The following is a 24260-nucleotide window of genomic DNA, read 5'->3' on the forward strand; positions in this document are numbered from 1 at the left end:
GGACATCAAGCTAAAAAAAAAAAAAAAATTAAGTCCAATGAAAATTCCTTCTCTTACTTTCCTTTACCTGATATCATTTCCAGACAAAACATCAATAGTTAAGGGAAAAAACTTTATTATATTAATCTGGATAAAAAATTAATGATGGTTAATAAGTAATCGATCATCAGAGTTTATTAAAAAAAACAGAGAACTATTGTTGACAGAGACAACCACTGTTACAAAATCTAAATTAATCTAAATTCTATCCAAGAAAAGAAAACGACCAGCTACTATCAAACAATATAAGCCACTATATATGATATTACGAATGAGATCCCAGTGCTAGTTCATATAAAAATATTTCTTTTCATGAACTTGGCAAAGAAATAGTTACCTTGATGTCATGACAGAGACGACTGCAACGAAGAGACGGAGACGATGGCATCGAAGAGACAAAGAAACAGGGAGATTGAGAGGAGCCGGGAACTTGGAGGAGGGGATTTGATTCAGAGATAGAGATATTGGGAGAGATTGGGAGACAGAGAGATTGATTTAGATTGAGAGGGTGGATGGCTTGAAGAACTCTGGAGATCAAGAAGTTGGCTGGGGTCGCGGGTGCAATCTTGTTTTATGATTTTTTAAACATTTTTTTTAAATTAATTTTTTTAATATTTTAAATTATTTTTGACACGTTGGTGTTAAAAAAAATTATTTTAATTTAAAATAAAAATTACTTTAAAAAATAATTACTACTGTACTCTTAAATACTCTTAAAAATTATAAAAAGCTTATGAATTCTATTCTTGAGTGCCATTCTAATTAGGGAATCGAAATTATAGTCTTATTTATTCATTAAGGCATCATAAATTTCAATCTTAGTATAATTGTGATGCAAGCCTCGAGACCAAAATACTTCAGTTTTTTTTTTTTTTTTTTTTAAGATGGTATATCTATATTTTATTAGCTCCATTCATTAAAAAAAAAATGAGTGTTTTTAAGATACTTATTATATATTTTGTATGGTTTGTTTTTCTAAAACCTCACTTGAAAGTGTGTGCAATTGTTTTTAGTATTATTATGCAACTGTTTACAATAAAGTTTAAACTCTCGTGATAATAAGTCTTTTTTGTTATTTTGCCGAGTATAATATTAATAACTTATTTTTATGATTTTTTATTGTTGATTTTTTTGTTTGCTTTTATTTATTGATAATGTTTTTTTAATTATATTATCAAATTAACTAAATTTATTTAACTTATTCAAATCAATAACCCGATTCTTTAAAAATATTGTCACTGATTTTATATATATATATTAAAATTTTTTAATCCAATACACAACGTACGTAAAATTATCTAGTATTAACTAAAATATACTTATTGCATTCTTGTGTACTTTTACAATATTCACCATTATATATATGCTTGACCTATCTATATATCATTTTTAAATGAGAAATAAATAAATCATAGTCAATCCTCGAAGCTTGGATTTATTTAGTTGCTAAACAAATTTAATCTTGATATATAAAAATTAATTAAAAAATTACGTTGATCGTGGTGGTTATGATCATAGAGCCATTTATTAATTTACAAATCACTGGTCATTATTATTATTTTTTCTCTCACAAAAGTGTAAAAGAGAAGGAAACATATGGGGAAGGGAAACCATGCCAATGACAGCAAGCATCACATTGATTGTTAAATGGAGAAAGATTATTCATAGTTGTAAAAACCTAGGGTTAACATGAGATAAAGGTTTTTATTACAAGTTTATCAGAGTTAATTTAAATTTATTTATTTTTTTAAATTAAAATATTATTATTATTATTTTTTTAAAATTTACGAGTTGAAGGTTGAGTTTTAACCGATTGATACCCAAATAAATTAAATTAACAAATTAATCTAAATTTTTAATTGTTTTTTACATAAACAAATTCAAATCTCGAAACAAATAAATCCCAAGTTAATCCTAAGTAAGAAATAGTTGATTTTATTCTTGATTTATCGCAATGTGAGGTTTCATTATATTTTAATTACCAGTTAAATCGCTTTCAAAAAAGAGAAAAAATCTAGAAAAAAACCAAATCCCTCACCAATACAAAAAAAGAAAAAAGTATTAGAAAACATTAAATCATATTAATAGTTGGAATTTTTTTGAAAGTGTTTTTTTGAAAAAAATATTTATTTTTCTTTTTTTACATTAAATTATTTTTTAACATTTTAAAATCATTTTAATATATTAATATCACAAATAATTTTTAAAAATTAAAAACATATTATTTAATTATATTTGTAAATAAAAAAAACCTTAAAAAACAACAATTAAATATCTCGCATGAACCCTAGTCAGTACACCAAACAAAACAAGAGGACTTTATAACACAGAAAAGGAAAAATACCAATCTCTCTCTCTCTCTCTCTCTCTCAATGGCTGACCTTCTTCTCTCTTTCTTTCTCCTCCTCTTTCTCCTCCTCTCCACCACCACAACAACCACCGCGGATGATGCAGGCACCATGCTAAAACTAGCCTCTGCCCTAACCCCAACACCAAAAGGCTGGTCAACAACAAACACCAATGGTTTCTGCAAGTGGAGTGGCGTTAATTGTGACAACTCCAACAATGTGATTTCCATTAACTTAGCTTCTCAAGGTCTTTCAGGGACTCTCCCTTCTGAGCTTTCAACGCTTTCTCAGCTTCAAAGTTTGTCTCTTCAAGACAACAAGCTGATCGGTCCTTTGCCTTCTCTTGCAAATTTAGCTTCTTTGAGAGAAGTTTATATGGGTACCAATAATTTTACCAGTATCCCTATAGGTTTCTTTAAAGGGTTAACTAGTTTGCAAACTTTGAGCATGGGTGCGAATATAAATTTGGAACCTTGGGCTATTTCTACTGATCTAAGTGAGTCTTCTAGTTTAAATACTTTTGAGGCTAGTAACGCTAACATCTTTGGTACTATACCTGATATGTTTGCTTCTTTTCCTAGTTTGCAAAATCTTAGACTGTCTTATAATAACTTAACCGGAGGGTTGCCTCCATCTTTTGCTAATTCTGGGATCCAGAATTTGTGGCTTAATAATCAGGAAATGGGGTTGTCTGGTACTATTGAGGTGTTGCCTTCAATGGAGCAGTTGAGTCAAGTTTGGCTACAGAAGAATCAGTTTACTGGGCCAATTCCAGATTTTTCAAAGAGCAAGAATTTGTTTGATTTGCAGTTGAGGGATAATCAGTTTACTGGGATCTTTCCGGTTTCCTTGTCTTCCCAAGCTGGTTTGTTGAATATTTCTTTTTATAATAATAAATTACAAGGTCCTGTGCCTCTGTTTGGAAAAGGTGTTAAAGTTGATAATAGTGGTCTTAATAATTTTTGTGTGGATACTGCTGGTGTTGCTTGTGATCCACAAGTGACCACTTTGCTCGAGATTGCTGGTGGTTTTGGTTATCCTGTGGTGCTGTCTGATTCTTGGAAAGGGAATGAGGCTTGCAGTGGTTGGCCTTTTGTTACCTGTGATTCACTAAAAAAGACTGTCATTACAGTGAGTTTGGGGAAGCAGCATTTTGGAGGGATAATCTCTCCTGCATTTGCTAATCTCACTGCTTTGACAACTTTGAAATTGAATGATAATAATTTATCGGGTCCCATTCCCGATAGCTTGATAAAGTTGTCTCAACTTTCGATTCTTGATGTCTCCAATAACAATCTCACTGGGAAGATCCCAGCTTTCGCACCTTCAGTGAAGCTAACCATTACACCAGGTAATCCTTTTCTTGGGAGTGGTGGGGGTTCTGGAAGTGGAGGGACATCACCATCTGGTTCAGATTCAAATTCAACTACACCTGGAGGTGTTCCTAATGGAAGAGCAAATGGTGGTAAGAAGGTGAGTCCAGGTGTCATTGCTGGTGTTGTTGGTATTGTGATTGTTGGTGCTATTGGCCTCTTCGTGTTGTTTAAGGTTTATCGCAAGAAAAAGAGAGGGAAGTCTGGGAGAGTGAATGATCAAGAGAATGGGAATGGAATCAATCCATTGGTTAAGAATGGTTCATCGTGTTGCACGAAGGGGTACGGGGTTCTCAGTGAAATACAAAGTCAAAGTAGCGGCAACCATAGCGGCCGGCACTTTTTTGAGGGTGGGAACATTGTGATTTCAATCGAGGTACTTAGACAAGTAACTGATAATTTCAGCGAGAATAAGATTCTGGGTAAGGGAGGTTTTGGTGTGGTTTATAAGGGCGAATTGCATGATGGGACTAAGATTGCTGTGAAGCGGATGGAATCTGGGGCAATGGGGACAAAAGGAATGAATGAGTTCCAGGCAGAGATTGCAGTACTTACTAAAGTGAGGCACAGGCATTTAGTTGCTCTTTTGGGTTACTGTATAAATGGAAATGAGAGGCTCTTGGTGTATGAGTACATGCCACAGGGGACTCTCGCTCAACATTTGTTTGAATGGCAAGAACTTGGTTACCCTCCTCTTACTTGGAAACAGAGGGTCACAATTGCACTGGATGTGGCTCGAGGAGTGGAATACCTGCACAGCTTAGCTCAGCAGAGTTTCATTCATAGAGATTTGAAGCCTTCAAACATACTTCTTGGAGATGACATGAGAGCTAAGGTTGCTGATTTTGGTTTGGTTAAAAATGCGCCTGATGGGAAGTATTCTATGGAGACAAGGCTGGCAGGAACCTTTGGCTATCTTGCACCCGAATATGCTGGTTAGTAGAGGTTTAAATGTCCATACTTGGTTATCTCCATTCAAGTGATTGCAAGTTCCTTAGCTTATTATATTGCATTAATTCGCATTTTGTTATCTTTCCATGCATGCAACCTTGAAGTAGTAAAATTGCCTACTTTTACCCATTTGTATAATTATAGGAAAACCTAAGGCCTCCTACACACTTGCATTTCATTTTTCAACGAGCATGGTACTTTTCTATGCACACTGAAGTTTCAGAAAGTGTGATTCTTGATCAAGAGGCACGATCCTCTTTATCTTTCAGTTGTTTCCTGTTAATATGATCTTAAGATGTTGGTATATTAAGTTTTCATATTCATTTGCTTCATCTTGAATATGTTGATTTGTTGATGACTGTTCTCTTCAAATATGAACTGAACCTGCTATGTCCTGCACAGCTACTGGAAGGGTTACAACAAAAGTGGATGTATATGCTTTTGGAGTGATTTTGATGGAGATTATGACAGGGAGAAAAGCTCTAGATGATACAGTGCCAGATGAGAGGGCTCACTTGGTCACATGGTTCCGCCGAGTCCTAGTCAACAAGGACAACCTTCCAAAGGCAATCGACCAAACACTGAATCCTGACGAGGAGACCTTTGTGAGCATTTTCAAAGTGGCTGAGCTAGCAGGGCATTGCACAGCTCGCGAGCCACACCAAAGACCAGATATGGGCCATGCTGTCAACATCTTAGGACCTCTAGTAGAACAATGGAAACCTACCAACCATGAAGAGGAAGGCAATTCTGGCATTGATCTCCACATGAGCCTTCCTCAGTTTCTCCAGAGATGGCAAGCTGATGAAGGCACTTCGACAATGTTTAACATGTCTTACTCCCAATCCCAATCAAGTATTCCAGGAGGATTTTCAGACTCATTTACGTCAACTGATTGCCGGTGACCAGAAAGAAACAATCTGTATATTTCTTAAGAGGAGACAGGTATCATACAGTTAAAGATGAATGGGGGGAAGAGATAGGCTGCCAAGCTATTCAACCCCGCGAGCTGCAATGCAAAATCTCAGTTGATAGCACTGTTTTGCTACATTGATCGATTCATTTTTTTTTGTTTTTTTGTTTTTCCTTGAATGATCTTATCCGTTACAGAGCCAAACTAATAGCCTTGTCGTTTTTGATCAACTCCTTGTAGCTAACCAATTGATTTGGTTATCCAGACAATGGGGGATGTTGTAATATATTTCTTCACTCGGTTTTCATCATCTCACTATTACATTACATTTACATCTTGTAGGTCCATGATCACCTTGACCCCTTTTCTCTCATCATTTTCCCTGGAATATTCTCTAATATTTCTTGCCAGCTTTAGACGTGTTGAGTAATTCTCAAGGCTGTGTGAAAACAAATGGAAGGAGTTAGGATCCTGTTATTGTCAACTAGGCTTCAAGGTTAGTTGCTTTGTACAAGAATAAAAAGACACCACCGTGGGGGCATGCTCTGATGAGTTGGATGTTAGCTGGATGACAGGCTCTGATAATATTCTTGCTTTCCAAGCATTTAAGCTTTTGTGCCGGCTAATTTGTAGTCACTGTGGACTGCATAAATGTTTTGTTTTAAATCTCTTGCATTACTTTTTTCATATTTCAATCTTGAATCATATCATCATATAATATCATATATAATAGTAAATCATAAGTAATTTCAACTAAAATTAATTAATCATTCAATTTTAAAAAGAAGATTATGTGTGATATTTCATTCTTGAATCATATCATCATATAATATCATATACAATAGTAAATCATAAGTAATTTCAACTGAAATTAATTAATCATTCAATTTTAAAAAGAAGGTTATGTGTGCTTTATATGGTTTGAACTTAAAAGTGATTTCACATGGAAATCATTCCTTCAAAGGTGCAACCACGGCATGTTGAGAGGGAATTCAGAAAGATCCCTTCATCAACGGATGACTTTTGTAGTGGTCCACACGTTCTGTTCTTGATTCCAGGATGACTTTTTGTAGGTGCCAGCACATGCCATGGGACCTAATCTCCATTTCTACATTTAGGAAAAATAATTAAATTATTTTTGCAATAATGATTCGTTATAGTAAACTCGAACGGGCTTAATAGCAATGTAAAGCTCGTTCGATCTAGAATTCAGAATAAACTAGGTTGAAAAAAATAAGTTTGTTGATCTAATAAAATACTTGGGTTATTCCGGTAGTTCAGCTAATTTTGATCTGATCAGATCATATATATAAAAAAAAAAAAAAAAAAAAAAACCTTGTTAACCTAGTGAAAAACTTGGGTTTAGCTGATAATTTTGATAATTTAGCTGATCCATGTCTGATTAGATATAAATCCAAGCATCAATTAATTAATTTTTATTTCATCAAAACATTATTTTAAAATTATTTTAATTTTTTTGTCCACCCGAGTTAATCTAGAACCTGTCCCACGGAAAAACTATGGTTGTTGTTATGAAAGAGGAAAAATACATGTATGAGTTGGCAATGGTATTTCATTAAAGAGGATGTTCTTTGAGCTGTCTTTCACAATTACAGTTTCTTGATGGATCATAAAGCTAGCACAACTAACATCTTCAAGAGTTGTTCAACTTTATATTGCAAGGTTGTTTGATTAAATACCTAATTGAAAACAACCACCTTAACTAACCTTTTCAAGTATAATATCTCACTTCAAAACATTAGTTCTCTCTTAAAATCTTCGTTGATGAACGTATTTCTATGTAGGAAAATCTTTCGTTGTTACTGCTAAATAATTATAATATAAAATTGATAGATTTTCTTTTGAGAAAGAAATACACAATCCAGACTCATAGCAACAGTATACTTCATTTTTCTTTTCTTATGTTATCCAGTTGACAAGGTTTAAATACACCAAGAATTCTGCACGAATATATTTTGGTTCCCTTTATTTTATTTTCAATAATCTATAACCATTCTTTATGACCTGTGAACCCATATTGTATTTGCACAACAGCTCATTTGCCCCTCAATCATGTCTATATGATAATTTCTAGTGAGAATGTGCTATCTGTTTTACACAACCATCCAAGCTGGAAACAAGATGAGGATATAAATTCTGAGGCAGAATGTTGACCAGCACCACCCTGATTGCTTAATTGATGGACATGATTGACAGTGTCACTCTTTATCCAGGTTCAAGGACTAATGCTGCTGTGAATCTAGAATAATATAAAAGTTCTGCACCGTCACCTTTTTCATGGTTGATGTATGTGAGGACAGGAGGCAAGTGAGCTGTCTGAAAATGTGGGGAGGATGGCTGCTAATTGTATCCTAGTCGACCCTCCTTTCTACCACGAAAATGAATTGGTAACTTTTGTTGTCTGTCAACTTGGAAATTCTCCTGATGAAGATCACCACGAGTCACAATTCTCAGAGGGTGTGCTTCTGTGTTGAATACCCATTCATCCAGAGAGATGACAGATGTAGGTGAAAATAGGAGGTACAGATACTTGAGCGTCTCGGCAAGGAAGAAACTCTGCATCATGTTATCTTTGATACCTGAGTTCACCTGCACAAATAATCAAGAATAATTGAGTTCAAAACTTTATAATGCTTTGCTTTTAGGTTCTAATTAAGGATTATTCATTAAAATAAATCCATGCATGGGATTTTAAAATGGATATGAATAGGACTCGTACATTTAACAAAACCACAAACTTCTGAGGCAACTAAACACCACAAAGCATGGGAAAAACCAGTGGTATTTAGGAGTTGCGGTTCTGGTTCATTCTATTTCTCGAACATGCATTAAAGTAGTAGAGGATTCAAGTCATACCTTTCTGAAAAGACACAACAGAATACATGGACTGGACTGGGGTCATTATGCGTGTGCATGCATGAAGGTGTTTGTTATATAACATTAAGACTACAATCTTTGGGTTAGAGAAATCTTACATCCTTAAGACCAACATATCCAGTCTCTAAGCGGGAGTTCTTTTCGAATGCTTGAAAAATATTCCAACCCCATTCTTGGTATGTCTTGTTTCCAGTGATACGCCACAGGTAAAACAGCGACTCAACTGTCTCAGGCCTCAAAATGTTCCATGAAGTGCCAACATTCATGTCCTGCAATTTCATCATCTTTCAGTATCTAGCATACAACAAGTGAATATCTTCCATTTTTCCAATCTAGAAGAGAGTATCAAACCTGTCCAGGGTGAAAGTAATAGTTCTCTCCAGCCAGTTTTGTAGGTGTCAACTGGTAGAAATTATAACAAGTCCATGCAAGCTACAGTTCAAAGCCAAAAATTAAATTAGATGTAGCCACCGAAATCTGAAGCTAATAAACATGTGGACCACGAACAAAATAATTATGCACCAGTCAATTAAGTAGATTAGGAAGCCATGAAACTGGACCAGCATATTCAAGTTCTCAGCCGCATTTTTTTTGCCTATATGCTTCTTTAAATGCTTTTGCTTGTATTATGAACCTCAACTTTTGGCCAGGCAAGCAAGCTTTCTGCAAATGCATCCTTGAGGTTACCTAATACCAATCATAGTAACAATAAGGATAACGATGGTGGAGACCGTGCTATTTTTCTCGCTTCTCTTTGTTACTGCATTTTCTTGAAAAAAACATGACTCTACCTCAATAAAGCATATTTTCATTGTGGTTTCAACACTTGAACTCTTTCATACTTACCAAATAATCTAATCCACACACATCCAAGCATTTCCCAGTCACTTCATCTAAATTCCCATGTCACTTCTGCCACACAAAATTCTGTCTTCCTGCAGCCATCTTCTATCTATCTCAACAATTTTATGTTCGACACCTTATCGTTGATCTAGAAGTAGAAGAAATGTAAAATTACCATAATTCCCTAGTATTCCCTTATGTGATAGCCAGTATTCTTGATCCCAGCATCCCAACTATTTGTGAAAACAAAGCAGTTTTCAAGACCAGTTGGCAACAATAAGCATCCATTTTTCCTTTAAAACAAAATCTCTAAATTCAACAAAAAATATTTAAATTTTATCTTTTTTGAACCATGGAAATACATTCGGAGAATTGCAAGCACAGTGACAGAAGCAGCAGTCTACTACTGACACATGGCATTACAAACTTCATTCAGATTCCTGTACTATCAATACAAAATCCATAGTGGTCAGGAGCCTTCAAAGGCTGATGGGTTGGGGCATGATAGAAAGAAGAGAGAGCAAACACAATGAGATTTCCTTAAACTTCAGAAAATCAAGGTATCCCTCATCAATTAAACTTAACTTTGTACCACCATAAATTCTGCTTCTCATAAACTTCACAAAGGACGCAGAACTCATTTGAAAATTCAGTGATTATTGGCTCATTCAGATCTTCTTATCTCACAAACTGTCAATATTCTAAGTTCATTTTTTTAAGAGTTTGAACACACCACAAAGTCAGTTGAATCCAAGAAACTCCTTTTTATATGCTCTGTCTTAATACAATTAGCTTGGTGTATTGCAGTGTAGACTAATACTAATTGACTAGAAAACAAGCACATTAGTGCAAATGACAATGATAACAAAATCAATAAATATAAAGGCTATTTCTTAATTAATACCTCTTCTGCAAGTGATAAAATCTTTTCGGCTTCACCAGAGCCATAACCTTTAGATCCTAAAGCCAACATGCCAGGAGCAAAGCATGCCAATTCATCCATCTACAGTGATGAAAAAGTTAAGCTCTTGAAAGACCACACAACAACTTAGTCATCAAATAGTTAGGAGATTTCCTCAAATTGTTTGACTACCTTGTCAGATAAAAAATTTCCATTCTTCTCGCAAATGTATGTGAAGGATGATGGGGTTGTTTTCCGAACTAAGCTTTGGAGACCTTTCATCGATGTCTCCCACATTTCTCTGTTTGCAGTATTCATTAACACAGATTTAGTCAATGTAGAGATTCATTTGAGAGTTCTCAAAAATGCAAAATGTCATGTAATCATTACAAAACAGATGAGGGGAATAATAATCAAAGCTCATCTTTATCATAATGGTTCAGTGACCAATTGAAGAAATTGATCACAGCATCCCATGTCACTATTTAACATTGATTTTCCAAAATCACAAGCCAATGCCATAAATTTTTCATCACAGAAATCAACATTATAGGGAACTGAAACTTCGTGCTACTCACTTCTACAAGCTTTGCAAAAATAATATTACAAGGCGAGAGACAGAGGTATAGGTGTCTTCATGGTGGCACAAACAATAAATTAGTCAAGTAACCTATCATTTTATCATTTAGCAACCAAATATAACACTAAGAAATGCAACATTTCTCCCACAGGTTATAGATTAGCAGTTAGGAATTTTTATCATCATCTATCTAACACCATGATTTTTGGAATTTTGCCAATCCTACCACACAGCTCACAAAATTACAAGCATTTTAAGTGAAATTGCATAATCAATGCTTATCATTTAAAATTGGGAATATAGACTACCTATAGTGCTTCACAGCTTCTGTTTTGTTCCCTTGTATCCACACCTTGAGTAAATACTCATAAAAGCTGCAAAAAAAATAGCATCGTGTCATTTATGCTTGTATTAAGAGGCCATAGATGACATCGTGGAGTTGTTTTATGCTAAAAGAACCATTCAATCTAGAAAGTTAGGCTGTTAGAAAGGTTTAAGAATGTCCATAACTATCCCTCTCATGGGCAGGTCATCAAGCCCAATAATCAACACAACATAAAGAATTAACCATTTGGGTGATTTCATAAACTGCCTAGTAAATCAAACATTTGATCAAATACCTGCAATACCAAGTACAATGTTACAGCACTTTCTACGAGATCAAACTTTTGAAGTAGATTGTTGCCAGCAAGAAACATAAAACCTACGAATTAACACTATAGAACATTTTATGTGAGGAAAAAAAAAAAAAAGGATCACAAGCACAATTTCATAAATGAATCCTGTATCATTTGATCATGGTATCTAAGTAGCGGATTCAAGTAGCACAATATATGGCTTCTTTATCATACATGACGAGATCAATATCTTGTTCGAAATTCATGTTACTCAGGTTTAATTGTCTGATGATACGTGACAGAATGGTGCTTACAAGATGATTTTTTGATCACTGCCCTCTTAAAAATGATATAGCTAGCTTGACATACTACATTTTTGTTTTTTTAGCATCAATAGATGTTATAAAAAGGAACATATTCAGTAAAATCAATTTACAATGTTTCTGCAGCTAATTGCATCTTCAATACAACAATATGCATCAATACCTATCCCCCATGGCACCAAATGTTATTGTTGAGTAAGCAGCTGTTCCAGAGCGAGGATTAATATATATGGGAAGTAAACCATCAGCTGGAAAGGTTTTCTGAAGCTCTTTTACGACTTTCTCTACCTGAAATATCAGTTCACAGAAAAACTTACAGAAAGCATATAACGAAACACTCTAGTTCCACATCTATTATTATTACCATGCTTTCTTTGGGAATCACATATCATATTTCGAATTGCCAAAACTAGTCTTAACTAAACAAACATGACTCGAAAAAAAAAAAAAGATTCAAAAGTGAAACTTCCAGACATACAACCATGAGAGTGCAAATACCTTCTCCTGATATTTTGGGTCTTTTGTTCTTTGAGATAAAGCAATGAATTCAAGCTGCTCTGTTCCAGAATCTGCCAGGATACTGTTTCCCTATAAAACACATAACCATTAGAGTCAAAATGAGTTGAGTATGTCTTGAATTGTCAAGCTCACGACAGAAGCAGGCTTCTCAGTGCATTGTATGAACAGATTACAAAGCGAGGAATAATCTGGGAGCATTAAAAAAGCCAATGAACAACACAAATTACCCCAGTCCACCCAAAGTTGTGTGCACTCCCATGCGCTAAATTAATTCTGTTATAGGGAATTCCTGAAGGAGAATTCCATGCAGGCAGCAATCTATCTGCAATATCTTTAGCCTTTTCAAGAAAAATTTTGTCGCCAGAAAGATCATAAGCACTGAGAAGCCCTCCAACAACCCTGAACACAGCAAAAGTAGACAAAAGAGTTAAGAAGAAACACAGGTAGAATGTAGTCTTGCAAAAAATGTAACGCAACTGAAAATTAAAGATTAAAACTTCTAATGCCACCTTATGGTTGTCTCAAAGACACTAGCCACATAATCCTTGTTGAAATCCAATGAGTTCGCAACCCACCTGCAATCAAGTAACATAACAGCCAGCTTACGTACAACCATTTCTAAATCTAGAAATAAAACAATTTAAAAAATTACCAAATTATAAACCACAGTGATTTCCAATCAACTTTCAAGAAATAGAAACTTACTCTTTGGCTCTTTGAAACTGCTCATGAAGACCCATTATAAATAATGTATCAAGAGAATCCACTAGAGTTGCTCCAAGACTACCAAAGCTATCAACTCCATTCCTTGTTTGTGGCTGTTTAGAATCAGAATGGACTCATTGGTTGCAAAATTGACTCACCACACCTCAACCCCCAACCCCATTTCTCATAACAGACAGAAAGGTGAACACAAACATTCTTTAGGAAACTGCACTCGTACCCTAAATATCATAAAAATAAAGCCCTAGATACTAAAAGTATTGAACTTGATCAATAAATCATAATACAAAGCACTAAAAACCCAGTAAGTTTCTGCGATTAAAAAACAAAAAAAAGAAAAGAAAGAAATCAGACCTGAAGTTCATCATGGCCCCAAGCATACTTCTCATAAGAAGTCCAAGCATGAAGCATAGCTTCTTTGACTTTCTCTCTTCTTTCAACACTAACAGGATCATCATCATCATCTTTGCTAATGTCTGCACTGTCCAGACCTGCTGACCATTTAACCCTTACATTAAAATCTTCAAGCTGCAATTTTAGCCGTGCCAATTCTTCATTCAATCTCAAAACCTCTTCTTGGTGGTCACTGGTAAGATTTTGACGGTCAGAAACAAGCAAAACTAGAGAGATAAATCCAAAAATGACTAGAACAAGTTGTTGGGGTTTCTTGAGGTAGTATTTTGGATTAAATATTGATAAAGAAGTGGAATTTGAAGAAGATTTTTTTCCCATTTTGGATTAAAATTTAAGAAACAAACCCAAATTTTAGGGGAGAGAGGCTCATGGGATAGTTTTCCTTTCTTAATATATTTAATTCATGTGCTAAAGTCTACGTAAGGTCAACTCAAAACTGAAGTCATTGGACGATGTTGTTAATGACTTGTCTTGGTCTTTTGGTCAAACATCATATTACTCTCCTAACGATCCACTAATTGTCAACTAGGTCTCTCTACTATTAATTTAATGAACTGGGTTCCCAAAGTATTATACGTTCCTTGATCTCGTCTATCTTCTTTAAGATTTACATCTAAATTGCATATATTATGCAATACAATGAAGTAAATTCGAGGCTTTAGGTGCATTAGAATATATATTAAAATAAATTTATTTTGGCAAGTTAACTTGATAACTTGTCATTTTAGAATTTCTTTTAATAACTAACTCGATAATTCATTGATTCAAGATCTAATACTAATTAAATTTTAAAATAAATCGAATAAGAGTTAACCTGGTTAATTTAAGGGGTCAACTTCTAACCCAATCAAAATCTTATTTGATTTTAAAAAAAATCAAAACAATATTATTTTTTTTTTTTAAAAAATATATATATATATATATATATATATTAAAATAACATCATTCTAGATTAATTTAGGTCATTTTGAATTAATATGCCAAAGTTATAACTTGAATATTGAATCAGGTCATATGTTGTATCGAATCAAGTCATATATTTTACTGCTAAACTAAATTACAAATGAGATTTAGTTAAAAAAGAAAGAGATATAAAAATAGAACTTAAACTAAGTTTACATTAGATATAAAGTTCAAACCATATAGCTCGATAGTGAACAATTCATGTCTATCTTGATATAAAAGAGAAGATGATCGCACACAAGCATATTCGCAACACATGGACTATTTTGAGTCATTAACCTTCTGAATATCTTTGTCTAGATTTGATATGAAAGATTGGATCTTTGCAACATAGCAGGGTTAGATTTTGACGAAGATTAGCTCTCTAGCTTCTCTATCATTCTAAGGCAGCAACCTGAAACACGTTTCGGTGTCTCTAGAATGGGGAAGGTTATAGCTTCATTGAGAGACTCGATTGAGGAATGTATGGTATACTAAACCCAATGGAGGAAATGGATAGTTTGAGGACTGCATTGAAGATTTGCGTATAGGTTGAGAACCAATATGAGTTTTTCTTATAGTTGTTGTCTTAGTTTGAAATGGTAGCTCTTCTCTCCTTTTCTTGCCTTAATGATGTAATAAATTCAGGCAACGTTATTACTTAGGTCGAAACATACAGAGAGTTGTTGTTGGCCGGCTTTATGGGTAACAAAAAACATATTTTTGTTCCCATCAGAGTGCTTGAAAGTCACTCATCCATTGCATTTCTATGGCAGTTGGTGGTTAGCTGCAAACACCAGAAAATTGATTATATGTAATAGTCTTCTTCTTGTCCTTGAAGGGCTGAACAAGTTTAGTCAAAGTGCCAGAAGCAGTTTATTAAGAAGTAAACATACTTGAAACAGTAATGAAGGTTCTCAATGTTTGCTGAACCTGGCAGGAACTTGAAAGGCATAGGATCTCTGATTCATTTATATTGTGCACCAAATGCTAGATGCCCTACAGCTTGCCATGGTAAAGTTCAATTCTAACAAGCAGAAATCTATTCTAAGTTTCAGTTACCATACTTTAGCCCTCCTCTGAATGGGAAAGCTTCCTTTTCAGGATCTCATTCTCCTTTCTCAGTTTCATAATCTTCTGTTTTAGTGTTTCAACAAGTCGACTGGAAGCCAAATCTTGCTGCTGTTCAACCCGCTTTGTTTTGCTTATCAGCACTGCAATTCACCAGATACAGAAACCATTCGCATCATGGCATGCCAAAGGAACCTCAGTTACTCGGAAGAAACATCTTTTGAGCAAGAAAACAAGTACGAAGTTATTCAGAACCATTTAAATGTATTAGGCACAGAAAGATAAGACACTTACATTCCTTTTCCAAACCCTGGAGTTTCTTATTCAACTCATTTTTCTCTTCTTGTTCAACCATGAGGCAATCCTTCAGATCCTGAAGCTCAAGATGATCTGTCACGGAATGATCAGCAAAGTTTAGTATTCCTTTGGTATAATAAAATCCAACTACCAAGTTCAAGAATTCTTGACAAATTATGAACCTCACATTTTGATTCCACCTCGAAAGCTACACGGTCCAACCTGTTTGCTAGAGTTTGCATATGAGCTTTATGCGCTGCTAAATCTTGGCGGAGGTGAGTCACAGTTGCTTCATTTGTTTCCTTCCCAAGTAGAAATCCTCTAACATGCATAATCATCACGCAGAAAAGAACAGTCATCTCGGAGGAAAGTAATTGAATCATCCCTCAGAATTAGACAAGCTACCTGATTTGGTCCTCTAAATCTCCAACCTTAGTCGTGTAGTCTTTCTTAAGCAATTCCACTGCCGTTTTATGCTCCTGCCCACATATTTTAACATCTTAATCCTGGTATACAATGTTCATCATGCAATCAGATAGTGTATGTTCTAAATGAAACCATTTCCATCCCATCACAAATTATCATCCCCAAAGAAATTGAGCTCCAAATTACCCCAGTTATGAGTACCCTATCAACCATGACATACAAAATTATTCGGGAAACTCTTTCGGGATTGAATTATACATTTCACAACAAATTGTCATCTCTTGAAGAAATTAAGCTCCAAATTACTTGAGTTATGAGTAACGCTATTCATCTCGAAATAGCCACTCTGAACGAGTTTCCCGAAAATATGAACCATCACGTCGGGGATTCAACTGGCAGGTCCCATTCCCACATGAAATTACTCGAGAAATCCATCCAAGATTGAATGATCCATTTCACAACAAATTATCATCTCTCAAAGAAATTGAACTCCAAATTACTCTCTAGTTATAAGTAACGCTATTCATCTCAAAATAGCCACATTGAACTAATTCCCTCAATAATATCAACCATCATAGGTGGATTCAACTGATGGATCCGATTCCCACATCACACCACCCATCACGGGTTGACAGTATTCAAGAAACTCATTCGGGATTGAATCACACATCGTATGGTAATGTAATGCTTCAACATAGCACTTTGATCTACTCACAATCAACAGGAGACTCGAGGCATCAATAATTATGAAATTAACTTACATCCTCTTTATTAATCAGCTCATCTCTCAATCTTTTTAGCTCCTCATTCAAGCTTACACATTTCGTACGGCGCTCAAGCTGTACTCACATAAATTCAAGCAATAAAAAAATTAATTAATTTTTTATTTTTATCAATCAATTCTGCTTTAAACTTGTAGTGATTAAAAACTAAGCAACATATAAAAAAACTTGCTTTAATAATTAACAAAATTGCACGTACCTCTTCAGCTAGATTGTTCAAAGATCCTGTGTACAGCTTCCTAAGTCTCTCATTTTCTGCAGATAATAATAATAATAATAATGATAATAATACTCAACAAATAAAAAAAGCGATTAAGAGAGTGATTAAGCAGTAATTAAGAAGAGGAAAACCTTGATTAATAGATTTGCAAGTGAACTCGAGTGCTTCTGTTTTCTTAATCTCTGCATTCAAATTTGATCTCAGAGTTTGAATTTCCGTGATACCGTTCTTGAAATCCTTCAGAAAAATAAATAAATAAATAAATAAATTTTCATTTCGATTTTATCGTGCTTTCTCAGCAACCAAACAGAAAGGAGATTTTTTAGTGCCTCGTAAATGTGATCGAAGGAAGAGAGAAGCGAATTGATTTCTTCGTCGATCGTTGCCGCCATTTTCACGCTTTTTTTTTCTTTTCAAAATAAAATAAAATAAAGAAAAAAGAAAATAAATCTCCGTCTAATAAATAGTTAGTAATACTGTGTGTATATATAATTATACATACGGGCCTTTCGTAATTTAAATGGGCTGGTTTGGGCTTTATTTTTTCGCAAGGTTTCTTTATCTGGGCCTTATTAAAAACAAGCAGCCCTTTCTACAGCTTAATGTTTTTTGTGTTTTTTTTTTTTTGCAAGTTTTTTATTCTATATTTTTTTTGTCAATTGTTTTTGAAAAAATATTTTTATTTATTAACTAGAATTTTTGTTAGAATCAATTAACAGATCCGTTAAGCTATATGCAAAATCCTGTGATTTGTTATAGAAAAAGTGCAATTTAAATAAAAATATAGATAAAAAACCTTTTAAAATAATATTTCTTAATTAAAAATTTATAAAAGTTTAAGAATAAAATAATTATTTGATGGAGAATCTGATATTAATTGTATAGTTTAGGGTATTGATGAAAAATTTACTGAACATTTAAGTTAATGACTTATCAATCTAGAACCTAACTCAAGTAAGATTTTATATCAAATTATATTTGAAGATAACCTAATTTATTTGTTAGGTTAATTCATAATATTATCAACCCGGTTTAATTTTTTAAAAAATATAATTTGTATTTAAAAAAAATAAATAAAAAGACCTTTTTGAATTGATTTGGATTTCCTAGCTTAAGCTCAAAAGGTTGCTGGGCTGGTTGGAAGAAGTGGATCTGGAAAATCCACCATCATCAGATTAATAGAGAGATTTTATGACACAGCGAGTGGTTTAGTTGAAATTGATGGAGTTGACATCAAATGCTATAACTTGAAAGCTTTGAGGTCAAATATAGCATTAGTAAGTCAGGAACCAACTCTTTTCTCAAGGAAAAATCCGAGACATCATTGCATTTACAAAAGAGAACGCAACTGAAGCAGAGATAATTGAAGCAGCAACCACTGCAAATGCTCATGATTTTATAAAGCAATATTGCAGGATTTTTCAATATGGCTCGAGCGAGTGCTATCCTTTGTTTTTGTCCCCCTGATAGTTGCACACCTTCTTCTCCGCAGTAAGTCTCGTATCCATCCTTCATGTAGCTACCATGGAAATAGAGATTTAAGCAACTTTAGGCAATGAGGAGATAAGAGACCGAGAATGATTAGTCCAAAAGTAAATGAACAAGTAATGATACCTTATAAAACCAGGAGCATTTGCAATGGTTGCTGCTTCGATTATCTCGGTCGATACACGACGTCGGGCGACGGCTTCATATCATTTTTGTTTATTTAACAAAAAGATTTTGTTTTGATTGGTTGAAATGAAATTTTTATTGGAGTCGCCATCTAGTAATTTGAGGGAACTAGAAATCCCAAATTAGACACTGGTTCCAGAGATTCAGGTACTGGGTTAGTTATGATTAAGGGAAGGTAGACACCACCCTTAAAACATCCTTTCAAAAGAAAGGTTACCCTTACTTGTGTGTTTTTTATTTGTTTCAAATGATATTATATTTTGAGCTTTATTTGCAATTTTTATTATTTTTTTATGGTTAACGTCGGTCCTAAAAATAGGAGACACGTTAAAAATGACATCAGTCCCTAAAAATAGAAGACTTGTCTAAAATATTGACGTTTAACCCTATAAAGGAGAAGTACGTCTGAGTTACCAAAAAAAAAAACTATGGACATAATCCATATTGGTATTTAAACTTTTGACATCGATCTTTTTCTAAAAAAAAAGACATGTCGACGAATAATATTTGTTTATAAAATTTATTTTATATCGTTGAGAAATGGGTATCTTATATTTGAAATTTGGGCTTTGGACCCACAAACGATAACATTATAGGATGGGTGTTGGACCCGCGTTGTTATTCTTTTTTTTGTTTTATTTTTTTTATTTTACAACATGCAAGAAAATTTATATACAAAATAACAAAAATGTTAGAAATAAAAAAAAAATACTTGAGCACCACAGTATAGGTAAAAGACTGAAATACCCTCGGATTTATCAGAAATTTACGAAAATGCCACTGGCGGCGCGTGTGGCTCACGCGCGGCTACTGTTGGTGGCGGCGAGATTTCTGGCCAACCGATGGTCGGTTCTGGTAGATCTGAGGCCGAGGATTCTGTTGGTGGTGGTCTCGACGGCCGTTGATGGCTGAAGAGGGAGAATCAACGCCTTGAAGCTTCGGTTGCCGGCGACGATCGCGGCCTTTTGCCGGCCAGATGAGGCGGTGAAAACGATGAAAACCACCGGGGTTTTACTTTACAGCATGTGAGGAACCTTTATGTGGTGGTGCGGAGGCTTGATACGGCCGATGATGGGAGATCGGAGGAGAGAGAGAGTCGCCGGCGAGAGGAGAGAGATGCTCTGAGATTGGCTACGGTGCGGATGCGTATATGGTGTACCGGTGCCGCTGAAGGATGTTAACCGTTGGATCTTGGATGAAACGATCGGATGGCTGTGATTAGCTAGATCTGCAGGTTGATCGGACGGCTGTGATTTTCTGGTTTTTGATCCTGTGTGGCTCGGTGCACCGAAATCTCGGTGCACCGGATGACGTGGCGCGACGGGATTAAATCTTGAATTAATTCAATGGCTGAGATGAATCGGGATATATTTGGTATTTTTCAAATTGTCTTTTTTTTTTAAATAATATCCTACTCTCCCGAAGAAAAATTAAAAAAAACATGCAGTGTTACGATTCTTTCTCTTCCTTTTATTTCTCTTCTTTTTTGCCCCCCTTAATTTCCTATTTATAGCCAATTACGAGGGGACAGCGAGCATCTTCTTTAAATAAAACACAACTGCTCCCAACTGCTCCGCTCTGCTCCGTTGAAAAAATTTTCTGTATTATTGATTTTTTGTTTTTATATATAATAATAAATATTTATACAGGTAAAATTAAAAAATTCAAATCAGAATTAGAAAAAACCTGTTTCAACCGCAAAAAAAAAGAAACGGAATACCAAAAACACATTTGATGGGTATTAACCTGGTAAACCGGGTTTTAACCGAAAAATAATGGTTTTGACCCAAAAATAGCTCGAAACTCATTTTTCATCCCGGTCGACATGGTTTGACCCCGTATTGACCCGGTGAACTCGGTTTTGGTCGAAAATGACGTTTTTGACCCGAAACAGCCCGCCACTCATTTTTAAACCTGGTCGACATGGTTTGACCCGTATTGACCCGGTGAACTCGGTTTTGGTTGAAAATGATGTTTTTGACCCGAAACAGCCCGAAACTCATTTTTAGACCTGGTCAACATGGTTTGACCCGTATAGATCCGGTGCACTCGGTTTTGGTCGAAAATGACGGTTTTGACCCGAAACTCATTTTTTACCCTGGTCGACATGGTTTTAATGAAAAGATGCGGTTGACTCGAGAGAAAAAAAATATTTTTGATTTTTTTAAAATTTTTCTTAATTTTTTTGGATTTTTATAAATAATAATAAAAATTATATTATATTCAAGAAAATTTGGTGAATCCAAAATTGGGTTACAACAATCTCTACTTCAGTTGCTTTCTCTTTTGCATATGCAATGTTATCGCGTCTTGTTCCTGCGAAAAGAGTTTGTTCTTGGCTTACCAATGCTATATGTGACCTCGAAGCCCTTAGGTTAGAGCACATGATGTTGATTCCATCAACTTCAATTGAACCGCTCAATGTGTCATAGAATCTCTCAATTAATCTGATGGTGGTGGCTTTTCCAGACCCACTTCTTCCAACCAGTGCAACAATCTTTGAAGCTTCAATTTTTAGGTCCACTCCCCTCAGAATTATCTGTTTTGGTCTTGCTGGGTAGATGAAATACACCTGCTTAAACTCTATTCCTCCATTAATTGTTCCTGCATACCAAGATTGGCTATTGCTTTCTTTCCCAGAGCTTACTTGTGAACGGTCATATAGTTTCACAACCTTTTCCTGAGAGCCAAATGCTGTGATTATTTTGTGGTTTCCGACAGCCTCACTAGCCAGTGCACTACTTGCGCTCTGTGCTTTGAGAGTTTTCTTAGACATTATTCGCATTGACATTTCTCTAAGATAGATGGCAGCAATGACTCCAGGTTCCAGGGCGATAGCTACAAGTGCAAGTCTCCATGACAACATAAAAGCTAAGACAACAGCTAAAGTTGCTGATGAAACTGCCTGAGTCAGCAATGACAAGCGATCCGTGACAAGAGTTCTCATCATTACCGCGTCTGTGGCCAATCTTGCACATAGAGCCCCACTGCTGTTGTTTTCTTGATCGAACCATTCAATCTCAAATGTTAAGATTTTTTCAAAAAATGCCTCCCTGAATCTTTCAGTCAATGTCTCTCCCATTATCCCAAAATAGTAATGCTGAATCACATTTGCCAGCAAAGTAAAGATAGGAAAGGCTAAAAACACAAAGCCATAGATTCTTTTTGAGACCTTATCTGAGCATGCTCATCTTCAAAGTATACAGCTAGAAGTGCACCAAGAAAGAATGGGTTCAATGGCGGAACTAGTCCATATCCTAGAGCTCCAACACAACCTATTAGAGTTGACTTCCACTCAGGTGCTGTCATGCTTATCAGTTGCCGTAAAGATGCATGGGGAACCGTAATCATCTTCTTGCTTCTGGTCGGTCATCATGCCAAAACTAGAATTTCCAGAGAGTGACTTGTCAGGTGTTTCCTCTGCTTGACTGGTTCCATCATCAAGAGGAGAAGCACCTCCATGCTCTTTATCCATGTCTTCCAGCATAACTTCATCATTCATATATGTTCTCTGCAACTGCACCATTACTGCATATGTACCACTTGAGTTTTGCATAAGCTGTTCGTGCGAGCCAGATTCTCCCACTTGTCCAGACTGAATAACAGCAATTAAGTCAGCAATGCGGAGAAGCGGTGTGCGATGATAAGTTAAGGTCAAAGCGCCCTGCAGTACTAACACGAACGAAAAGTTTCTTAGATTTTGATGTCTCGGTTATATACGATGCTTGCTTCTATAATATAATTGCAAATCTATTAATCTATCTATGAACATACCTTGTTTATTGCTTCAATGGTGACAGAAGTAACACCATATCTATTGATGATCCATCTACAACACTCCCCATTATCCCTAGTGCCATCAGCAACATATCCATCCAATCTGACTGTTCCAACACAGTCTCCAATGGCCCAGATGGGGAATCACATGTTTTTTTCTTAGCTTCATCCCTGCTCGATAGCTCCTCTCTCTTCTTTGATTCTACTTTCAGCTTGGCTTCCATTGCCATCCACCTAATATTTCTTGCTAACTTGTTTTGTTTTCGACAAGCATATATAACCCATGAATTTGGTCCACAATTGTTTTGTTTAAAGTTGATATAGCTTTGAACTGTAAAGTCAGACTAAGAGGCAATTTGGAAATGCGGTTCAACCTGTGTTTTTAAAAATTTTAATTTTTTTTTTTGTTAAAATTGAGTATAGTTTGTACCTTTTGGATCATTTTGATATGTTGATGTCAAAAATAATTTTTTAAAAAATAAAAAAATATCATTGACATGTATTTCGGCATGAAAAATTATTTAAAAAACAACCATTACTATACTGCCAAACACGCTCTAAATGGTCAGTTGATCTGTACTTAGGCTGGCTGATAAACCTGTCTGCTTGGAAAATCTAGCCCATACAGATTCTTTTCTTTTTGGAGGCAGTTTTAACCTATATTGAAACCATGAAAGTGATAGTACAGATATAATTCTTGCACTTGTTTTGTCATAAAAATGTTTAATGTTTCATCAAGCAAAATAAGTTAGAAAAACCATTAATTACTACGATGGTGATCCTGATAAATAGTAAAAAATACTGGCTGCTTGGTGGCTTTGTCTGTACAATTTCTTGAATAAACAAGTTAATTTCTTGGAATCTACAATGCAATTTACCAAGTCACCTTGTTGTTGCCATCATTTTCTTGTCCGGCTTAAGAATGGAGTAAACAAAAACGATTTGCATTTACTTTCAATCAATAAGTCCTAAACAGTAATAGTAGCATGATTTCAACAAGAAGGGGCGGCCATGGAATAAGGACACAATTTGGCATATTTAGAAGAGACGACTAAGTCTACAATGCCACCATCACTATCTTTCCTTCTTTGCAAGTTTTATTCAGTTTGGAATCTCACAGTGCAGGATTCTTAAGCAGGTTTGCCAGTGACTAGGGGAACGAATGCAAGAAATTTGGGGGAGAATCTCACAAATTGGCAAGAAAATCAGTTGTTCCACCCTACGTGATTCTGGATCGAAATTTTTCATGCATGGACTGAGTTTATTCTGACTATAGAAAATAAAAATTACTAATGCATTTAACAGTTTTTTTTTTTTTGTTGGTATTTACTCTACCATTCCGTTGGGAAGAATTTTACCGATTAATTCATGAACAGAAACCGTCCATCAATGAACCTTTCGTCAATAATTTTATTTTTGTTGATAAAAAAAAACCCAATGATTTTACATGTTGTTATCCATTTTCGGATCCCCACACAAAATAAAAATATGTTGGTTGAAAAATTTTACCCATTTTTGTCGGTAAAAGAAAAATACATATAGCAGCGAAAAAAAACACAAGAATACCTAGAAAATAATTAAAGATTGGTTGAGAAAATAAAAATACAAAATTAAAATTTAACAATAATA

The 24260-nt window shown here is 35.0% G+C and overlaps 4 protein-coding genes and 1 long non-coding RNA gene across 7 annotated transcripts; 1 reads left to right on the top strand and 4 right to left on the bottom strand.

Annotated features, from left to right (window-relative positions):
- Positions 1-2334: 2334 nt before the first annotated feature.
- On the top strand, positions 2335-5934 carry LOC118039556 (receptor-like kinase TMK4). The gene is made up of 2 exons (XM_035046281.2): positions 2335-4695; positions 5114-5934. Exons 1-2 carry the CDS (start codon positions 2412-2414, stop codon positions 5614-5616), a joined length of 2787 nt encoding a protein of 928 aa, XP_034902172.1. The 5' UTR covers positions 2335-2411; the 3' UTR covers positions 5617-5934.
- A 1578-nt stretch (positions 5935-7512) lies between these two features.
- LOC118039555 (mannosyl-oligosaccharide 1,2-alpha-mannosidase MNS1) lies at positions 7513-13866 on the bottom strand. Of its 2 annotated transcripts, none has more exons than XM_035046279.2 (12): positions 13383-13859; positions 13011-13123; positions 12815-12880; positions 12533-12704; positions 12285-12374; positions 11950-12074; positions 11155-11220; positions 10459-10567; positions 10270-10368; positions 8874-8954; positions 8621-8791; positions 7513-8234 (listed from the first exon to the last, which is right to left on the bottom strand). In XM_035046279.2, the coding sequence occupies exons 1-12, from the start codon at positions 13758-13760 to the stop codon at positions 7986-7988; spliced, it is 1719 nt and encodes a 572-aa protein (XP_034902170.1). In that variant the 5' UTR covers positions 13761-13859; the 3' UTR covers positions 7513-7985. The 2 variants fall into 2 exon arrangements, 1 of the variants encoding a protein (XP_034902170.1); XR_012168719.1 differs by lacking the exon at positions 7513-8234 and adding an exon at positions 9045-9209 and having other exon boundaries at positions 8757-8791; positions 13383-13866.
- A 771-nt stretch (positions 13867-14637) lies between these two features.
- Positions 14638-17629, bottom strand: LOC118039554 (protein At-4/1). Of its 2 annotated transcripts, XR_012168720.1 has the most exons (9): positions 17510-17629; positions 17312-17417; positions 17160-17215; positions 16940-17017; positions 16158-16231; positions 15940-16073; positions 15750-15845; positions 15281-15598; positions 14638-15171 (listed from the first exon to the last, which is right to left on the bottom strand). XR_012168720.1 is itself a non-coding variant. In XM_073406450.1 (8 exons), the coding sequence occupies exons 1-8, from the start codon at positions 17570-17572 to the stop codon at positions 15453-15455; spliced, it is 753 nt and encodes a 250-aa protein (XP_073262551.1). In that variant the 5' UTR covers positions 17573-17629; the 3' UTR covers positions 14638-15452. The 2 variants fall into 2 exon arrangements, 1 of the variants encoding a protein (XP_073262551.1); XM_073406450.1 differs by having other exon boundaries at positions 14638-15598.
- Positions 17630-18418: 789 nt separating this feature from the next.
- On the bottom strand, positions 18419-19082 carry LOC140954944 (uncharacterized). The gene is made up of 2 exons (XR_012168628.1): positions 18795-19082; positions 18419-18699 (listed from the first exon to the last, which is right to left on the bottom strand). It is a non-coding gene; the product is annotated as an uncharacterized lncRNA (long non-coding RNA).
- Positions 19083-21066: 1984 nt separating this feature from the next.
- LOC118039584 (putative multidrug resistance protein) lies at positions 21067-24245 on the bottom strand. The gene is made up of 2 exons (XM_035046328.2): positions 22629-24245; positions 21067-22518 (listed from the first exon to the last, which is right to left on the bottom strand). The coding sequence occupies exon 2, from the start codon at positions 21934-21936 to the stop codon at positions 21067-21069; it is 870 nt and encodes a 289-aa protein (XP_034902219.2). The 5' UTR covers positions 21937-22518; positions 22629-24245.
- Between the last annotated feature and the right edge of the window lie 15 nt (positions 24246-24260).

Source organism: Populus alba, chromosome 18 (genome assembly GCF_005239225.2).
Source record: "Populus alba chromosome 18, ASM523922v2, whole genome shotgun sequence".
Classification (NCBI taxonomy): Eukaryota; Viridiplantae; Streptophyta; class Magnoliopsida; order Malpighiales; family Salicaceae; genus Populus; species Populus alba.